This window comes from Falco naumanni, chromosome 5 (genome assembly GCF_017639655.2).
Source record: "Falco naumanni isolate bFalNau1 chromosome 5, bFalNau1.pat, whole genome shotgun sequence".
Lineage (NCBI taxonomy): Eukaryota > Metazoa > Chordata > Aves > Falconiformes > Falconidae > Falco > Falco naumanni.
This window is the reverse complement of record NC_054058.1, coordinates 734406-752159: the sequence shown is the minus strand read 5'-3', so window position 1 is coordinate 752159 and position 17754 is coordinate 734406. Positions and strand designations below refer to the sequence as shown.

General features: G+C 49.9%; 1 protein-coding gene across 1 annotated transcript; it reads right to left on the bottom strand.

Annotated features, from left to right (window-relative positions):
* Nucleotides 1-114: 114 nt before the first annotated feature.
* On the bottom strand, nt 115-15729 carry LPCAT3 (lysophosphatidylcholine acyltransferase 3). The gene is made up of 13 exons (XM_040594757.1): nt 15556-15729; nt 5950-6057; nt 5723-5829; nt 5476-5569; nt 5315-5352; nt 4058-4236; nt 3525-3633; nt 2739-2825; nt 2255-2421; nt 1499-1646; nt 816-974; nt 594-720; nt 115-468 (listed from the first exon to the last, which is right to left on the bottom strand). Exons 1-12 carry the CDS (start codon nt 15650-15652, stop codon nt 604-606), a joined length of 1410 nt encoding a protein of 469 aa, XP_040450691.1. The 5' UTR covers nt 15653-15729; the 3' UTR covers nt 115-468; nt 594-603.
* Between the last annotated feature and the right edge of the window lie 2025 nt (nt 15730-17754).

Here is a 17754-nt window from a genome sequence, read left to right as displayed (position 1 = left end):
TGCTCCCCCTGCAGCTGATGTTGCTCAGTCCTGTAGAACCACCTTGCTCAGTGGCATGCGACAGCTCACACTCCTGCACCAGGGTACCCAAGAGGAAAGGAGCTGAAGCCGGTATGAAAAAGACCAGGAGCAATTTTTATCTTGGATGACAAACGTAGAAAAGTCAGAAGGTGGCTCCCATCCAATCCAGTACAGTGCCTGCCTTGAGTGTGTTACAATCATCTGGTATCAGCTGAGAGACACAAGTGCCAACTGGAGGGGTGGCAGAGAGATAAGGCAACATACAGAAGGTGGAGGATCTGGAAGGAGGCTTACTCCATTCCCCTCCTGGCGGGTCTCTGACCCTGTGCTTTCTCTTTCCCCCTCCTCACGTTGAAAAAAGTTGTACTTCAACACAGCAAACTTGGCAGGTGATGCTTTGCTTCTGGAGTGTTAAATCAACTCCTATGAATGCACAGGTGGTACAATCTGAAAAACAGAAAAGTGCTTGTTTTGGTTAATTTTTATGTTTGCCTTTACTGTGGGATGTAATGCTGCCACCCCACTTCACCTCCTAGCCCAAGTGTGGGATTCTCTACCTCGTACAGCCTTACCTTTTGGCTGCTACTCTGCTTTTTTTAGCTTTTCTTTTCGTGGCACAATTGCTCTGCGAATGTAAGGCAACACCAATAATAAGGTGAGGAACAACACATGGCCAAAGAAATAAATAGACCTGTACACCTGTAAAGAGAAAGGCAGGATTAAGGATCAGCAAGCAGCTGATGGAGGGAGGGAAAGGGGTGGTTGTGGCGGTTCTGTCTGTGGCTACTAAATACCTTCATCCATTTGTCCCAGGTGAAAAGGCAAAATGGCACCAGAGAGTAACCCATAAACATCCAGTGGTTAGCCTGCTGCAGCACGTAGAAGAGGGGCTGCAAGGCAGTGATGGAGGCTAGAGTGCTTAGGAGAGGACTGTCCCGGACAAGGTTTATGACCTAATTTAAAGGAAAAAGCAGCAGAGTTCTCATCAGCTGGGTGTTCTGTGGCTACACATGCAGGCTCTGGGGCCAAAACTATCTATCTAGCTGTGTAAAATGAATTTTGTTAAGCAGTTAACTACTTTTTTAGACTAAGTCCCCTAACCTGCACCAAGTTGGTTTTTTTTATTTAAACTGACAGTTTAAATATGGACTATTGTTCTCGGTACTGGGAGATTTAGCGGAGGTGTTCATCTCATGTGCTTGTCTTCCAGCCTTTCCCCTGCCATACACTGAAGTCGCACTCATGCGCCAAGTTCTCCCCGTCTCTTCCCATTGGCTTCTGCAATAAATTTATGGCTTGTCCACGCAGAAGCGAGCAACCTACTGCACTCTTGAGAACAGAGCTGTATCACGTTTGAAAACCAGTTCCAAAGTGAGCAGCCATTTTTCATATTTAATCCAAGTAAAGCCTTCAGCGTGGCCGTTTCCAGTCTTGCAGGGAAAGGCTAACACAGGCTGGTACGTCAGACAAAACGCACCTGTCTTTCAACGATGACTATAAGCAGCTCCATCTGAAAGCACACCAGGTAGCCGGAGTGCAGCCCGTGCCAAACAGCCAGGAATAACAGGGCCAGCGCCTGTGACAGCAGTTTGTTACCCAGGAACTTCAGGCGCTTGAAGATGTAGCTAGAGCAGAAAAGAAACAAACTCAAGAATGCTTCTGGTTTATTGTGTCCTCCCCTCTCCATGTCAGAGATGCAGGGCCCAGGGGACTGTGTGCCTTTGTGCACCCTGTGGTGACAAACAGCAGGACAGTTCCCCTTCCCAGGGCAAAATGTGCATCACCCCTCATCTTAAAGAAACCCCAGTGGGTGGGGAGAAGCAGTTCATCTGACAACACACAGAAATAATACTTCACAATTCAGCTGTGTGTCCCGGCAGGTGCCAAACCAAAGCCTGGTTCAGTCGTCGCGCAGGAGCAGGAACCAGAGCAGTTCCGTGGCTGCTTGACCAGGCAGGCTGAGGGGCTCGCTGTAGCCCCATTCTAGCCTCTGCCCTCCTGGTGCTGTCAACTGCTCGCCTATATTAATGAGCTACAATTTTGGACTAAACGAAAAGATCTGTCTAACCCAGTAAACTTTTTCAAATGGCACAGCAGCAAAATGTGGAAGAAAAGTCTAAGAACTGAAAACTGGCAGATTCTTCCTCTAATGCTCCCTCTCAGCCCAGGATCTTTGTTCCGTTGACACAAATGTTACCAACACATTATAGAGGCAGAATTTTGTCCTGCTCACCGGGCCACCCAAGCATTGGTGTTGATGTTGAAAGATGCAATGGTCCCTGTGAACAAAGGTGTTGTCTCATACAGCCAGACCTTCATGTTGGCACAGGCGTTCCACAAAGGCTTTCCATTCTGGTCCTTCCCATTGTACCCCAGACCAACAAGGATGCAGACACCTTCCTATGGAAAAAGATTCACAAGAAAGATGAGGAAAAAAAAACATTGCCCCCTTTTTTAGGAAAGACAGAGCTGGGGAAGCTCAGACATGCAGTGTTGAGTGGAGAGCGCACCACTGCAGGTGGAACAAATGGATTAAAACCTGCTTTTTAATTGCTAGCCTTTGCTAACTTAAAGCAAGCTAAACTGACCTGCACTGGTCGCCAGATATTTGGATTACTCCCGTTTAGTACTAAGTCCAAGAGCATAATACCAGGTAGCTGCGAAGGTACAATCTTTGTTCATTTGTCATTTGTTTCTGGAATGACATCTAGACTCACCGTAACAAGCCAGCAAGTTACATATTTGTAGAGTATAATTTTGCCCCAGATCAATATGTAACCACAGCGGAACCAGAAAGGCTTCTCCTGCAGAGATAAGAGTGAAATAGAATAAAAATAAAAACCGGAGCTGAGTGGCAATAATGAGATAAGATGGATTAAATCTCTTCACTGTCTTTCGTTTTGATCTGATGTACGTGTTGGGACAGCTGTATGGACTGGACTGCTAGGCTACTGTCTTAGGCAAATTTACACCTCACTCTCCTCCCTTTGGTAGTATTTGGCTGCACTGAAATGGGTACTTTGGGGAGACTCTGGGATTCGCATAATCAGTGCGCAATTCACACCTTCATTTATTCATACTGACACAGAAACACTGATCATCTGCAGGTAGGAATTACTTGTTAGGAGTTTTCTAAGAACCTCAAGGATTCTGGTAAGCCTTGCAAGTTACTCTAGTGAAGTTCTTTGCATGTCATGGTTAAATGGAAGGTCATTAAGTCACAAATAGATACATTATGTTTCCAAAAACAGTAGCATCTAAGATTAATTCTTATTTGCCAAAGTTTTCATCTGGTTCAGTTCAGCTTAACACATTACTGTTCTGCATCAACTGGAACCCACGGGACAGGCTGTAAAGCCAAATCAGTCATGGAAAAGCTTATCACTGGTCGCTGACTTATTCTAAATAGAGGCAGAACTAAAAAAACCTAAATAACCCACTCTTGTAGATCCAGTGCCCACCAGAGAAGTGGAATTCTTCAGAACTGCCAAACGAATACTTACCATATAATCATCTGAGATGAGGTATTCATCAGAGACGTACAGGCTTGACAAGGTATAGGTTACTAGAAACAAGAGACCCAGACTCAGGCGCTTGAGAGCAGGCACAAAACTGAGAAAGGAAAAGACGAAGGTTAAAGAAAAGCCTTTGAAAGAGTCTGTCAAACTCACAATTTTTAAAACACTTCAAAAAGTGGAGAAGAGGAGGTAGGGAAGATAGCAGTAGGGAGTCACCACGTTCCACTGCAGCAGCAGATGCCTCTGTTTGGAGGCTGGGATGCTAATGGTCTGGGGTTGGGACCGGATCTGTACTAAAGATGTCAAATGGTTGTTGGCGTTCATGCCCTGGAACAATGCTAGGGCATTAAGCAGAGAGTTACGCGCTACTTTTGAAAGCCTGACTTCTATTATGAATCACTTTTGGTCACAGTACTTTAGTGTCCAGGTGAGAAGGCACTCTGCTGCAGGGAACATGTGGAGGATTCAGCATTCTGGGATCTTAGGAAGGTGAGAGGAGCTAAGTGGCTTTTTATTACCTATTGGGTCTCTGGCCTTGAACGTCAGTCATCTCACCCCTTGCCAGTTTCTGATAGTCTGTCATGGAGAACTGAGGCCCCACCATGAAGGCACCATAGAAATAAGAGAATCCTGAGACCTCCAGCAAGGTAGGAACTCCCCGGACAGCAAATCGCCGCTGCTCAGGGGTCAGGAACTCCTGCACCAAAGGGAGTGGCGTTAACATCATCCTAGGGGATCTCACACTAGCTCTGGACGTTACGTTCTCAGCCCTAATGGTCTCAGTTTGTGCTCTCCATGTATACAGGACCTTCCACTTTGTACTTCACGTCCATTCCCCTCCCCAGCCCCCTCTGTCCACACCCCTTCCAAACAGCAGCAAGATCCAATGGTGGAGACCAGTTGCACTGATCTCTTTTCCCAAATAAGCTCAAAACATGGACAGGATCTATTGACACGCACCCCCACCAGCGCAGCAGGTGTAGTGAAAGCCCTGCATCTGACCTATTCCCGTCCCTGACTGCAGTCGCATGTATGCTTCCGAGGCCTTATCACCCTACAATTCCTACTTCTTGATGCAACAATTCACTGTCTTTAAATACTTGAAACTTCAGCATAGGAAATTTCAGCTCAGCCTTGTTTGCTCGCAGTCAGCAGTGATTCTGTGGGTGCTAAAGACTCGGGCTGGCCCCAAACAGGAGACAGGGAAGGCAGGTCCTTGAAGCAGGATTAAGAGGCTGCAGCAAGTGTTCTGCTCTCTCCCACACGTTATGCTGTGCAACTTCTCTCGCTATTTCATCTGCTCTAAAACCAGGGCCCTAACAAACAGTAAAGGGCAATGATTCACAAGGATATGGTGTGACTAAACGAAGGGAAGGAAGATGGGAACTGAGATCCAGTGCTGACGGTCTGGAAGTGAAAGGTACGCTACTCACAAGACACAGAGTGTTGGGGATTAGGGATCTAAAGCAGCGGACTTGGGGGAAGGAGATGATAGGGAATTTGGAAGGGGCAGAGTAATATTCTGACGTGACTGAAACAACTTTTGTCCAACTCTAATCACTACTGTCTCTGTTTCAAACAATTTCTTTCCACTCCAGAATTCAGCGCCCTCCTTCAGGCACTCACAGAAGTCCCCCTCTCAGCTACAGCTTTTACCAAACAACGAATGCAGCTTGCTAACCCGCATCCTTCGAGCTTGATTTTCTGACCTCTAGCTCACAGTAATGGCTCGGAATAGGGAAGGAGGAACGAAGGAGAAACAGTGTCTTACTCACCAGATCTTTTCCTCCATCATAGTAATCGATGGCCAGACCTAGAGGTGAGAAACAACTGTCTGAAGCCCTGGGATGGACTGGTTGGGCTGAACAAGCAAGCGGTCCTCTCTTCCCAGAGGCATGGCTTGCAGTGCAAGAGATAGGAGGGAGGTGTCACTCACCGATCAACTTGAGCGTCAAGACACAATGTGGCATTGTCCACTTGATGTCATAATGTTCTGTGGCTGTGAAGTAATACCCGGCCATAAGGTATGTCTGAAAGAAACCATTGTTTGGGTTATTCAAACTAATTCCTCCAGCTGGTTTTGATCTGTCTCCACTTTTCCACCCACAGTTGCTACTGGGAAGTGCAAAACTGAACAGAGGACTCCTTTCCACCAACCGAGACAGTAAGAAAGAGAATTTTACCATCTGAAAGAAGAACGTGGTGAAGACGGCAGTGATTGTGCGACCCATTAGTCTCAGTATGAGGAACTGGATTAGGACACATAGCAGGGAGTGAAAGAACTGCATCCCTGTGGGACGGGAAAGAGAGAGAGAAATGAAGTAGAAATTACATTTTCCCACTACAGGTCTCCTCCCAAACTGCAGCACGCCCTGGGCCAGGCAGCGCTCTCCTCCCAAACTCATCTTACCAAAATTGAAGTAAGCAATTGAGAGTCCCGTGAACACATTGTAGAGATGAACGAGGTAGGTCTCCTTCTGGAAGAGGAAATAGCGCTGGAACAAGGCAAAAGGATATCCTGAGCAGAGGAGAGAAAAAAAGATGGAAGAGTTGTAAACCAGTGTAGACAAGCATTTGTAATGGTCCAGATGACAGCTTTCCTGAACATGCTATTAGGAACTTTGTACTTTGCATAGATACATCATCAACACAGGTCGCAGCGTATGTTCCTGATACTGTATTTCCATCTCGGGAATAGATGCCAGATGAATTACTCTGTAATATCATACAGAAGAAAAGGAACATAATTATATCAAAGTTGACACTGAAGTGCAAGAAATTTCAGCATTACCTTTTCTGGCCTCATTCAATACATGAGATGGATAATGCTGAAATACATGAATCAAACTTTAGCCTCTGACTCATTTCCATATTCTGTGACAAATACAGTGAACGTGGCAAGAAGCTAGATTAAAAAAAAAAAGGGGGGGGGAGGGGGGAAATTTTATGGTTAATACCATTACTTTGTCCTAAACAATTCAGTCTACACTCCCACCTCACTAAGTTCTTACAAGACGATGAACAGCTTTAATCCCACAGTTCCTCAAGTGACCTCCAGCAGAACACACTTTCTTTTCTAACTCTCCAACTTCAGATTTGCATCTGATTTGTGAACTGCTGGGCACACAAAGCCATAACTAAAATTCACTGGGACTACACATGCAATATTTGTGAAAAGAAAAAAAAAAAATCAAAGTCAGAAGCACTTCCTCTGGAACAGCTAAGATAAGTGGAAGGAGTGTCTTGCATTTTCTGTGTGTTAGCTCCTAGGCTAATTTAGGAATGCCTCCAGATTATTCACCTGTGTCTCTAGTGCGAAGCAAACATTACTGAAGCACTCCGGTAGTACGGTGAGAGCTGCCACACAGAAACCCCCGAGTAAACTACATGCTCTTGTCTAGGCGAGGTTCACATAGCATGCAACAAAATTGCCACATATCAGACAACAATTGTACTACGTTTTAATACATATTGACACAGCAAGCATTGTCCATCTTGTGAGTAGTATGTGAAGTCTGTTCATGCAATTAGTGTGAGAATGCGTACAACAAGCTCAACTGAGATAGCAAAAGCGATTTTAATTCTGGCATTTTGTAACTTATGACTTTATTTTGCAAGCTGTGTTCTTTTATCCTGATTAAAACCAAAACAAACAAATCTCTTCTAGGGGAAAAAAAAAAAAAAAAAAAGGGAAATACATCATGTACCACAATACTGGCATCCACACCACCTGTGAGCCTAGCTGAATCCGTGGCGGTAGTCAGGTCCCTGCTGCTTGCACTAATGGAGTAACAGCAGCAGCAGGCAGTCATGCGTTACACAGAGCAGTAATAAAAGGTGATGAAACGTGCATTTTGGCAAGAAGTGTTTGATGGGTGGAAGGTTTCCATCAAGCAAGGCCAGACCTAGTGGCTGCTCAAGAGGCGAGAAACTCTGTCACGTTATGTAAAATGCAACACGCCTGGTGCTGCGGCGGTGCGAACAGGCTGGGGTGTGACTGGAGCTGTTCGAGGGTCCCCTCCGTCCCCAACATCCCAGTCTGGAACTTCTGGGGTAACTTCTAGACCCAGGACGGCAGCACGCCCTGCTGAGCCCAGAGGTGTGCCTGCTGCTGCCTGGAACCCATTTCCCCAGCCTCTTGCCACCCTTTCGGTCTCCCTGCGTCCTTGCTCCTGTTCCTTCCTCCCTTTGTGTCCCACGCCGGTTTCCACGCCACAGGGAGCTCTCTCAACCCAAGCACCTGGCCAGCCCCACCTGCCACGGCCCTTCAGCCGCCGAGCCTGGCAACCCCGCCGCTGCCCACCCACCCACCCACCCACCCTCCCACCGCAGCGGCCGGGTGCCCCCGCACATGCTCCTGCCCCTCAGCCCTGTGCGCAATGCTGTCCCCTCGCCCACTGCCTCCCCAGCACCAGCCGAGGGGGAAAGGAACTGGCAAGGACAGCCCGCCGCACCGGCTCCCAGGGGATGCAGGAGTGACTCAAGGGGTTAGAGCAATTCACGTCACTTAAAAACCCCACAAACCCACCAAAACCATAGTATCGCCTACCAGCCTTCTACTCCGACACAGGCAGGGATTCTTTTTTCATGTGCCAATTTTCCTGCTGAAGTTTAATAAAGACATTAACATATATACATATTAACATATAATTGGCTTTGTGACATGGAAACTGGTAAAAAAAATATCTAAAGTGTTACCATCCATTTAGATCAAAAGTTAAAGTACTGAGGTTTACTGTAGAAAGCTGTTTCCCCCTTTTGAGCAAGGGGAGAAAAATCAGGTCAGAAATACATGTAAAGCAGTTTATTGCTGTTCATTGACACACATGGTCTTAAACCCACGTTTTCAAGGGTTTCCTGCTCTCAAAAATCAATATAATCTTGCAAAACATTATGTTTTTATCGGAGGAAAAAATATCTGTTTTTTTGGCTCTAGCCATTTCTGCAGACAGAATTAAATTATGCCTGGATACTATAATGTACCTTAAATTTCTAAACCCCAGAAATTTTAGCTATTTTCTCCCATCCCCAACCAGCGTTCCTACTCTTTCAAAGCCCTGCCTCACCTGCCAGGCACGCTCCTTTTTGGCTCTACATGGGCGATCCTACCGTGGCTTGGCTAACGCTGCTCTGAAGGAAAAAGCATTACAAGCCCTTGCAGACAGAGAATATATTTTTAGAAAGCCACAGATTTAAATACTGGTCTTGCACTACGCGAGTGCTGTTCCAGTTCAAAAGTCACAACATCAGCCTAAATCCTGATAGCTGGAGCAACCTGCCAGTACTCTGGACTGCAATCTGCTTACAGCTCTGCTGCACACCCGCTGATCTCAGTTTTACAGCTGGGCCAGCCGCACTCTGCAGATACAAACGTTAACCCCAAATGGCAGCAGGTGCCACGTATCGGCGGCGGGCTGCGCCCTTCCGAACACTCATAAACCACCTATTAAATAACGAGCCATTCCCACTGAGAACAACGGCAGCACTCCCGCCCCACAATGGTGCTCTTGAAGCAGCTTGAATTAGGGCAGCAAAAGCAGGAGAGCGCTTTTGGAAGTTGTCGTTGCCTCCTGGCAAGCCCGCTGGCACATTTAGGATGGCGGCGGCACGCCGCCGCACTGCTCGGCCATCGCCATTCAGCAGCAAGAGACTCGGAGCCCCTGCTCCCTGCTGCGGAGGGACCCTGCACGGCAGCTCCCGGCTGCTGAACCCCCTTTCGCAGCTCCCTCAGGCAGCGAACCGGCTGGAACGCCCCTAGAGAAAACAGAAGGTGACCCCCTGATCCGAAGTAATTCTCCTTCTCTATGCACCACGGGCTTGAAAAGCAGCCTGCATACAGAGTTGATTCTTGCCTCTAGACAGACTTTCTATAGAAGGGAATTAGTAACTGATACAAAAGGGATAAACTAGCTGAGACGTGCTGCTGCTGATAAATTCCTTCCTTTTTTTTTTTAACCTCACAGGAACAAGAGGATGATCTCTGGTTAAGAGAACCCCAGTGCTGGAAGGAAAGGACAAGGTCAGCTTCTTGATCAGAGCCATTTAGGAGGGTAATGGACCACTGCACAATGCCCAGGTTGACCACAGATACAGGAATCTAACCAAGCAAAAGACGTAAATGATCAGAAGTCTGGATTAGGCAGGAGGAAAGTTCTAATTCTGAGCAAAAATAGCACTGTCAAGTTTGCCATCTTCTGGAACGGGTGGTGAAGATGCCTGCCTTTTCCCAGAGATAAAGCTGCAAATAAGAACACCAGAAACATTCTTTTCATCTCTGCTCCCATTATTTCCCCTTTCATATGCAGTAGCTCTGTTTCATCTTCAAGAGCGCCGATCACACTATTTTTCCTCTTCTCCCTTTTACTGATCAGTTAACTCCACCTTTGTTAACATCTAGCAGATCAACTGACTTCGTTTTCTTGTAAAAGTGCTAAATCTAAAAGGAAAGGGACAACAGGAAAAAGACATGTTAAAATATAAGCCTTACCTAATACTCCGACTTCAAAAGTATTCCCTTTCTCCCTATAATACTGCAAAAGTCCCACACCTTGTTCAACACTGGGCGCATATACACGAGTACTTTAATTCAGCCCAGGAGTGTACTTTTAAAGTGCACTGATGGTGCTTTAGCTTGCATAGCAAGACTGCTGCCAGGCACGTGAACAGGACCCTTTTCAGGTGAAACTGAACTGAAAATGCTCTGCCAGGCGCTCGGTCTGTACGGCCAGACTGAAGCAAATCCAGTGTAAGTGCTCCAAAGCCGTCAGGTGCTGCACACAGACAAGCCTGCTCTACAGATCTGCTCCTACTGCACCGTTTACTGCTGGTATAGGCACAGTGTGTAGCACTACGCAGCACCCTCTTCTATTTTTTATTCTAGTTATTTAAGGAATAAGACATGTTTGAAGTTAAGAGTTCAAACATCAAGAGCGTTCTGTGACAGGACAGTGCTGCCTCTTAAAACTTCTCCCACCTCTTACCGGTTACGCCCAGCTGTTTGCCTCCCTTCAGTAAGCTCCCACCCGGCTGACCCACAGGGAACCTGGTTTGGGATAAGCCATCAGCTACGGGTGACCGCAGGGAGAAGTCCACTTAGCATAAAAACCTTCAGGATGCAGACAGCAGGAATAAGCAGAGGATGTAAAAGAATTGGTGAGAGGTAGAAGAGGAGATAAAACCACTTGCCAGCAAAGCAGCTGGCTCCTGGCACCCGTTCAGTAGGAGCACGTAACTCCCTGCAGCCACGGCCACGGCTGTAGGTGAGGGAACGCTTCCCGGCGCTTTTCCTGGCAGGTCTGGGCAGAGCAGCAGGGTCAGCTCTGGCTCCAGGCTGTAAGCACTCTGTTGGCCCCTCTCTACCATGCAGCAGAGCACACCAGGCAGCTGGCCAGCCACTGTGGAACAGCACGGCCAGGTAAGTGTCTTTAATTCTTTGGGATCATACAGCCACACAAAAGGCCAACCTAAAGTCTTAAATATATAGTGCCAGGAGGCCTCCTGTATCCTGGCTTACGCTTTGAGTGGTGACAGCAGGTAAGAAATCTGTCTCCCACCATGGGAGGACAAGAGCAGCAGGACAGAAACCCCCTCCTCTCCTTCGCACCGCCGGAGGGGCTCCCCAGCTCCCTCCGCCGTGGGGCCAGGACAGCACTGGTTCAGGCTGCTTTCTCCGGCAGCTGGAAGGTAACTGTAGGTATGGAGCCAAGGCCACCAGTGTCTTCCATGTGGACCTAAAGACAGAGCTTCTCCGGGAGGAACAGGGAGCCCTGGACCTACTGAAGAATGCCAGGTAGAGTACACCTCTCCAAAGACATTTTCGTATGATTGACAGACCTGAGTCACACCACAATTTTTTTAAAATGACAGGGTCCAGATCTGTGCTAGCATGACTGCTGTTGCTAATACCGCCAAACTGCAGCCTCATTTCTTCAAAGGTTGTTTAGGCAAATTTCCACATATGGGAACGTTGAAGTAAGTTTTTTATCTTGTACAACATGAGTAACGGACTCTTATTCTCATATTCTTTGCTTGAAAATTGCAGGATGTATAGAAAGTGTCTCCGATTTAAATACAGAGCTGTAATTAAAATCCTGTAACTTGCTCAGCAATGTGCTGTTACAGTCTCCGCTTGCTCACTGAGAAAGCGCGGCACCCTGTAGGACTACTCCAATTTCTGTTCTTGGTTGCTCTTCTTTCCTCCTTTCTCCTCTCGTTTTCCCCTATACTTTTTTTTTTTTTTTCAGTAGTGGCAGAATGTCAACAGTTTTAAATTACTTCTTTTGGCTATTTCAGATCATGACTAAGTGAACACGCTTACTCTGCATCAAGAAAAGTCCATTCAGACTACTTTTTCAACAATAATACAGCTTTCTCTGGAAATTAACGTAAGAAGTTACAAAGTCTTTTGCGATTCTTCCTCTTTTTCAGAAGGCTATTTTTACCACTTTCTGGTGATCTCCTGAACAGCAAAACCCTAGAAACAGTTGTCACAGTAGAACTGCACAGTCTAGATGGTAAACTGCAACACAGAGGGAGAACTAAGCAACAACTTTTTAATCCATTTTTGGAACAGAGTACCGCGCTTCATCCACATGGTCTTGTTCTGAAATAATTCAGCAGCATTAGATGCAGCCAACAAAAACAGTTTTTGTCCTGAATCTATTCCAATGCCTGAAATGTAGGAAGGGAAGGAAAAGCCAAACCTTCTCTGTCCCAGTGCCATTTCCAGCTTTTAGAAATGCCTTTCAGTTATACTCCATGCCACCCCAGGCAGTGGTCATCAGTGCTAGTTGCATTACCAACCAGCTTAAGGCTTTCAGTCACATTAAAAGGATTGTAAGCTAAGCTGCAATTAAATAACAGAATCATAGGATGGTTTGGGTTGGAAGGGACATTAAAGATCCTCTACTTCCAACCCCTGTCACAGGCAGGGACACCCCCCACCAGCCCAGGTCGCTCCCAGCCCCGTCCAACCTGGCCCTGAGCCCTGCCAGGGATGGGGCACCCACAGCTGCTCTGGGCAGCCTGGGCCAGTGTCTCACCACCTTCACAGTGAAGAATTTATTCCTGATACCTAATCTAAATCTCCCTTCTTTTAGTTTAAAACTGTTCCTCCTGGTCCTATTGCTACATGCCCTTGTAAAAAGCCCCTCTCCAGCTTTCTTGCCGGCTCTTTCAGGCACTGGAAGGTGCCCCACGGTCTCCCGGAGCCTTCTCCGGGCTGAACACCCCCAGCGCTCAGCCTGTCTGCACAGCAGAGGACTCCAGCCCCCTGAGCATCCTCGTGGCCGCCTCTGGACCCGCTCCGATGGGTCCTTATACTGGGTGCCCCGAGCTGGAGGCAGCGCTGCAGGGGGCCTCACCCGAGCGGGACAGAAGGCAGAGCCCCCTCCCTCGCCCCGCTGGCCACGCTGCTGGGGATGCAGCCCAGGGCTCGGGGGGCTTTCTGGGCTGCGAGCACGCATTGCTGGGCCATGCTGAACATTTCTTTGCTGCTGCTGGGTTAGGGAACTCCTCCCACTCTCCTCTCTCGCTGCTCTAGGGTGGTGCTTGGCTTTCCGTTTTAACATAATGGCATAATGCTTTACTACCTATACATTAAGCAGGAAAGTCGGAGTAAATCCCCTCTGCCTGAGTGGCTCCATCTACACAACCTGCAAGAGCACCAGGCAACAGGCAAGGCTGTTTTGCATGCCTTTGAGCTGACTTTACGCCTTCAGTTGCATGTAATTAAGAGATACTGAGCTAGGGAGAAAGGGCTGGGAAATGTGCAGCTCCAGCCTCCTGGTTTGGTAACACATTTCAGGTATGCAGGAGAAATAGAAGCAAGTGGGTTCCCAGTCCCCGATTCCCAGAATTTTAACACAAATTATAAAGATCCTTTAAGACTACGCAAAATAGTGAGTGGCCTAACTCAGGAAGGGACACTGCCTTGTCTCGGTGGCTTAGTGACAATACTGTAAGTGAACCATTTGTAATGACACACACAAATCTCACACTTAACGAATCTACTGGCTGCAATGGGCACCTCTTACCATTAAGATGATAATTATCTGCTGTTCATTTCAAAGAAGTGGTTTTGCTCACCCGTAAGGCGCCAAGCAGCAACTAGCCTTCCAATGTCATGTTCTAGCTTACCACTAGTAAGAAGGAACTCTCAGAGTACATTCTGGGTGCATTCAGCAATGGCATTGCCCTACTGCAGACGCCTGCCTCCACATACACTTTCTAACACCTTTTCTGCATCAGCACTTGTCAGACTAGTTCCTTGGTTGGTTCAGTTAACTAAGCTGGTAGTAAACTATCAGCTTTTTCTGGTTTACGTTTCTGCCAGGCAAGTCAATTCAACCAGACTGCAATTAAAGTCCCAGTGGCAGACGTGGGAGAAAAGAAAACAGGACTTTTCCCAATCAGCTGTGGGAGCTGCTAGATTAATTCACACTGACTTATGTGTGTGCCCTGTATATGTTTCCCATTACTTAACTTTTTTTCTTTATAGAAGTTTGGTTTAATTAACTTCTAAGTGAAGTTCAAAATGATACTAAGTTTAGTCCCCTATATCTACCCTTGACGCAAAGAATGTTTTGGTTCAGTTTGACCTTACACATCATAGATTAAACCAGGCAGAAATAAGACTGGTCTGGGCCACAGTTATTAAGTGACAAACTTTTCTTGCACCTCTTTTTAAAAACTATACTTCTAATTAGCCAAAGCAACTCTGACAGATCACACAACAGCAGCTGTATCATTTCAAATATACTTTTAGGTTCAGAGGAAAGCTTTTAATGCCTCTGCTAGGTGACTGCACCACCAAAAGCTTTCAAAAGCCCAAGTTTCATTGGGTGTCTGCAGAGATGTAGATAGCATGTATACAAACACTTGAATTAATGTTTTGGGAGCTATAACTTCCCCCTCAGTTGTTAGCCCGCACCATGACTCTAGCCCTGCCTTAACCACGTTACATCTGACTTTGCTCCCTCATGTCTGGATAAGCACAAGCAGTGCATCTTTTGGAAGATGCTTCGCATCGCAGGTGGAGAACCCACAACATCCCGGCTCTTCTGGCTGCTTGGCTCGCTGGCTTTGCCGGCCCTACCTGGCAGTGCCCATGATGACATGCCGCCCTTGCACAGTTCCAGGATTGCCACAGACGCTAGTAATGGCTCTTGGCAGAGACCTGCCCATGCTTGGAGACGGCAACATCCCAGAGGGGCTGAGGGGCTTCCCGAGCACACACCCCCAGCCACAGGCTGCACAGGCAGCACCTGGTGCTCCCGGAGAGACAACTGCAGGCAAAGTTCCCATGCCCAAAACACAGCTCAGCATGGGGACCAGGCCCGGGCTCGTTTCGCAGCACCCAGCAGCTGGCTCCGCAGGTCACACCAGCCCCGCAGCCTCGGGGTGCGGGGTGCCTGCCCTCCAGCCCCAGGGTGCCTGCCCCCCAACCCTGCAGGCTGACCCCCAGACCGAAGCTGCCTGCCTGCCCCGCAGCCTGTCCCCCCGGTGCCTGTCCCCCAGCCCCCCAGATGCCTGCCTGCTCCCCAGCTCCAGGGTGCTTGCCCCTCAGCCTGCCTACTCCCCAGCCCAAGGCTGCCCGCCCCCCAGGCCCCCGGGGGGATGCCTGCCCCCCAGGGCTGCCCTCCCCGGCCGCGCCCCAGCCTCCTGCGGGGAGACCCGTTGGCCCCCGAGCACGTCCCGCCCCGCCACCGGCACGGCCGGAGGGTCGCCCAGGGCTCCCCCCGGGCAGCTGCTGCGCGCCACGTCCCGGGGACACCAGCCGGGCCCCGGGCCGGGCCGGGGGGTCGCCCACCGGCTCTGCGCACACGTGGCCTGGCCCGGCGGCGCTGCCACAGGTGCTGCTCCGCACCGGCAAGGCGCGGCCCGGCCCCGACGCGGCCCGGCCCGGCCCGGCCCGGAGGGGTCGCCCGGTCCCACGGCGGGCGAAGCGCCCTGTCCGGGGCGCCAGACCAGTCCGCCCCCCTCCCCGCCACCGCCGCGCCCTCTGCCCTGCCCTTACCCATCAGGATGGACACGATGAGGCGCAGCGCCTGCTCTGAGGAGCCCAGGGCCTCGGCCAGCTGGGCCAGGCCCCAGCCGGACCCCGCCACCGCCATCTTCCCCGCCGGCCACCCCGCCGGCCGGCCGCCCCTCGCACCCGGCAGCGGCACCAGCCACCGCGGCCCCCGCACCGCTCGCGGCCCCCTCCACGCCCATTGGCTGCGCCGCGCCGGCCACGCCCCCAGAGCGCCTCCGATTGGGCTTCGGGTGGCAGCGGGGCGGGCCCTGCGCTCACTAAGGCAAAGGTTACCCCGCGGAGGGGGCGGTGCCGCGGGCTCTTCCCGCTGGCCAATGATTGGAGGCAGCGCTGCCGGGGGCGGGGCTCGGCGAGGGCGATGGTGGGCGGGGCCGGACGAGGGAGGCAGAGCCCCCGCCTCCCCATTGGCTGCGGCGGGACAGGAGAGAGCCGCGGAGGGGGGGGGGAGGCGGGGCGGAGTGGGGTTACTCGCGGGCACGAGGCGCGCGGTGAGGGCGCGTGGGGGCAACGGTCACGGGAGCGAGGCTGGGCCTGGGCCTCAGCATGGGGTGCTGCGCTGCTGGCCGGGGACAAGGCACACTGCTGAGCCTCCCCGGCACTGCTGGGTCCCGCCACCCCGCTGGGCTGTGGCAGACAGGCTGTCGGTGCTTGGCGTTTGCAGCCCACATGGACTTGTTTCCCATACCAGGCATTATGGCAGCACCACCCCTCACCGTGTCTCTGTGGCCTCCAGCTCTGTAGTCACTGAGCAGCTCTGCCTACACAGCCTCCTCATAACTCACCCACTGGAGGACCTTCTAGGTGTGTCCCTTCATGCAGATGTCCATCAGTGCACCCCAGGTTCTCCTCAGCAAGTGCTTCAGGTGCAATGGACGCGATCCTCTTCCCCTTGTTTGCGTTACCATATTCCTGGTGCGTTGCTCAGGCGGGCAGCATTGCCCTGACTTAGCTGGAGGGGGAAGCACTCGCTCGCACAAAGGTTTGTATGAAAAGGAACCTTTAGAGGTCTCTGATCCAAACCCCTGCACACAAGCAGGGTTTCAAAGCTGGATCACTTTGCTCAGGGCATTGCCCAGGCGATTGCTTTACATTTCCCTTAGTGGAGTGCTTCCAGCCTCCCCGGGCACCTGAGCCAGTGCTGAACCATGCTTTGGGGGAGGTGTTTTTTTCCGGATTATACTCTGAATTGCCTCTGTTGTCACATGCGCATTGCCTCGTCCTGGGAAGGGTCTGACTCCATCCTCTTTATAACTACCTTTTAGGCAGTAGCACTTTAATTAGATTCCATTTCTTGTTAAGTCTGGGAGAGGGACTGAGGGGCAACATGCCCACGTAGACCTCATTTACTTAGGAGACCAGGCTAAAAACCTTGCCTCACCTTGCCCTTCTCTTTTCACAGGCCAAACAAATCCAGATTCCTCAGTATCAATGCCCTAGTTACCTATCCAGTGGTTCTCCACTGGGCTCTGTCCATTCTGTTCACACCTCTTGCACTGGTGAGCCCGTAATGGGCACAGCATATCCAAACCAACTTTATCTGTGCCATGCAGAGGGAGATAATCACTCCTCCCCTTCTGTTGACTGTGCTGTCATTTGTGCCACCCAGCATGCTGTTAGCTTTCACTGCCACAGAGGCTGGTGTGCCAGGATCCCCAGGATGTTTTCTGCTGAGCTGCTCCTTAGCCCGTTGTCTCCCAGGCGGTGCTGGCACATAGGATTACTCTGCCTTAGGTGCAGCTCTGACCATGAGGTTACAGTGCGGCTGCGGAGTAGGCTCACCTGCTGGGGCAGGCCTTGGTGGGCATGGGTTTCAATTTAAATTATATGTTTTTATTTCTGTCTTCCTTTCCCTGCCCCACAGTGGCAAAAGCACAGATCCAGGCAAGGAAGAGGAAATACTCTTTCAAAGAGCAGTTTAACTGCACATTGGGCAGCACAGCAGAAGACAGAGAGAGTGCAGAGAGCAGATAAGGAATTAAAAGAAAGAAGGAATGGTTTGACAGAAACCTCACAAAGTTCAGAAAAGGAAATGCACCCGACATAATGTGTGGCTTAACGTGGGGATCAGGAAGAACTGAGCCAGTCACATCAGAGGTCCACAGTGAAACAGCAAGAAGCAATGGTCTCAAGCTGCCACAACGGAAATGCTACCTGGACAGAAGGATGGTTCGCCATAGGAGC

Bases quoted from the DNA above. Each gene is read 5' to 3' on its own strand.
- LPCAT3 (XM_040594757.1), bottom strand. From the start codon at position 15,652: ATGGCGGTGGCGGGGTCCGGCTGGGGCCTGGCCCAGCTGGCCGAGGCC. The intron at 2,422-2,738 runs GTGAGTCTAGAT...CTTTTTCCATAG, and splicing joins TAACTTGCTGGCTTGTTACG to GAAGGTGTCTGCATCCTTGT. The intron at 721-815 runs GTATTTAGTAGC...TTCTCTTTACAG, and splicing joins CCTGGGACAAATGGATGAAG to GTGTACAGGTCTATTTATTT.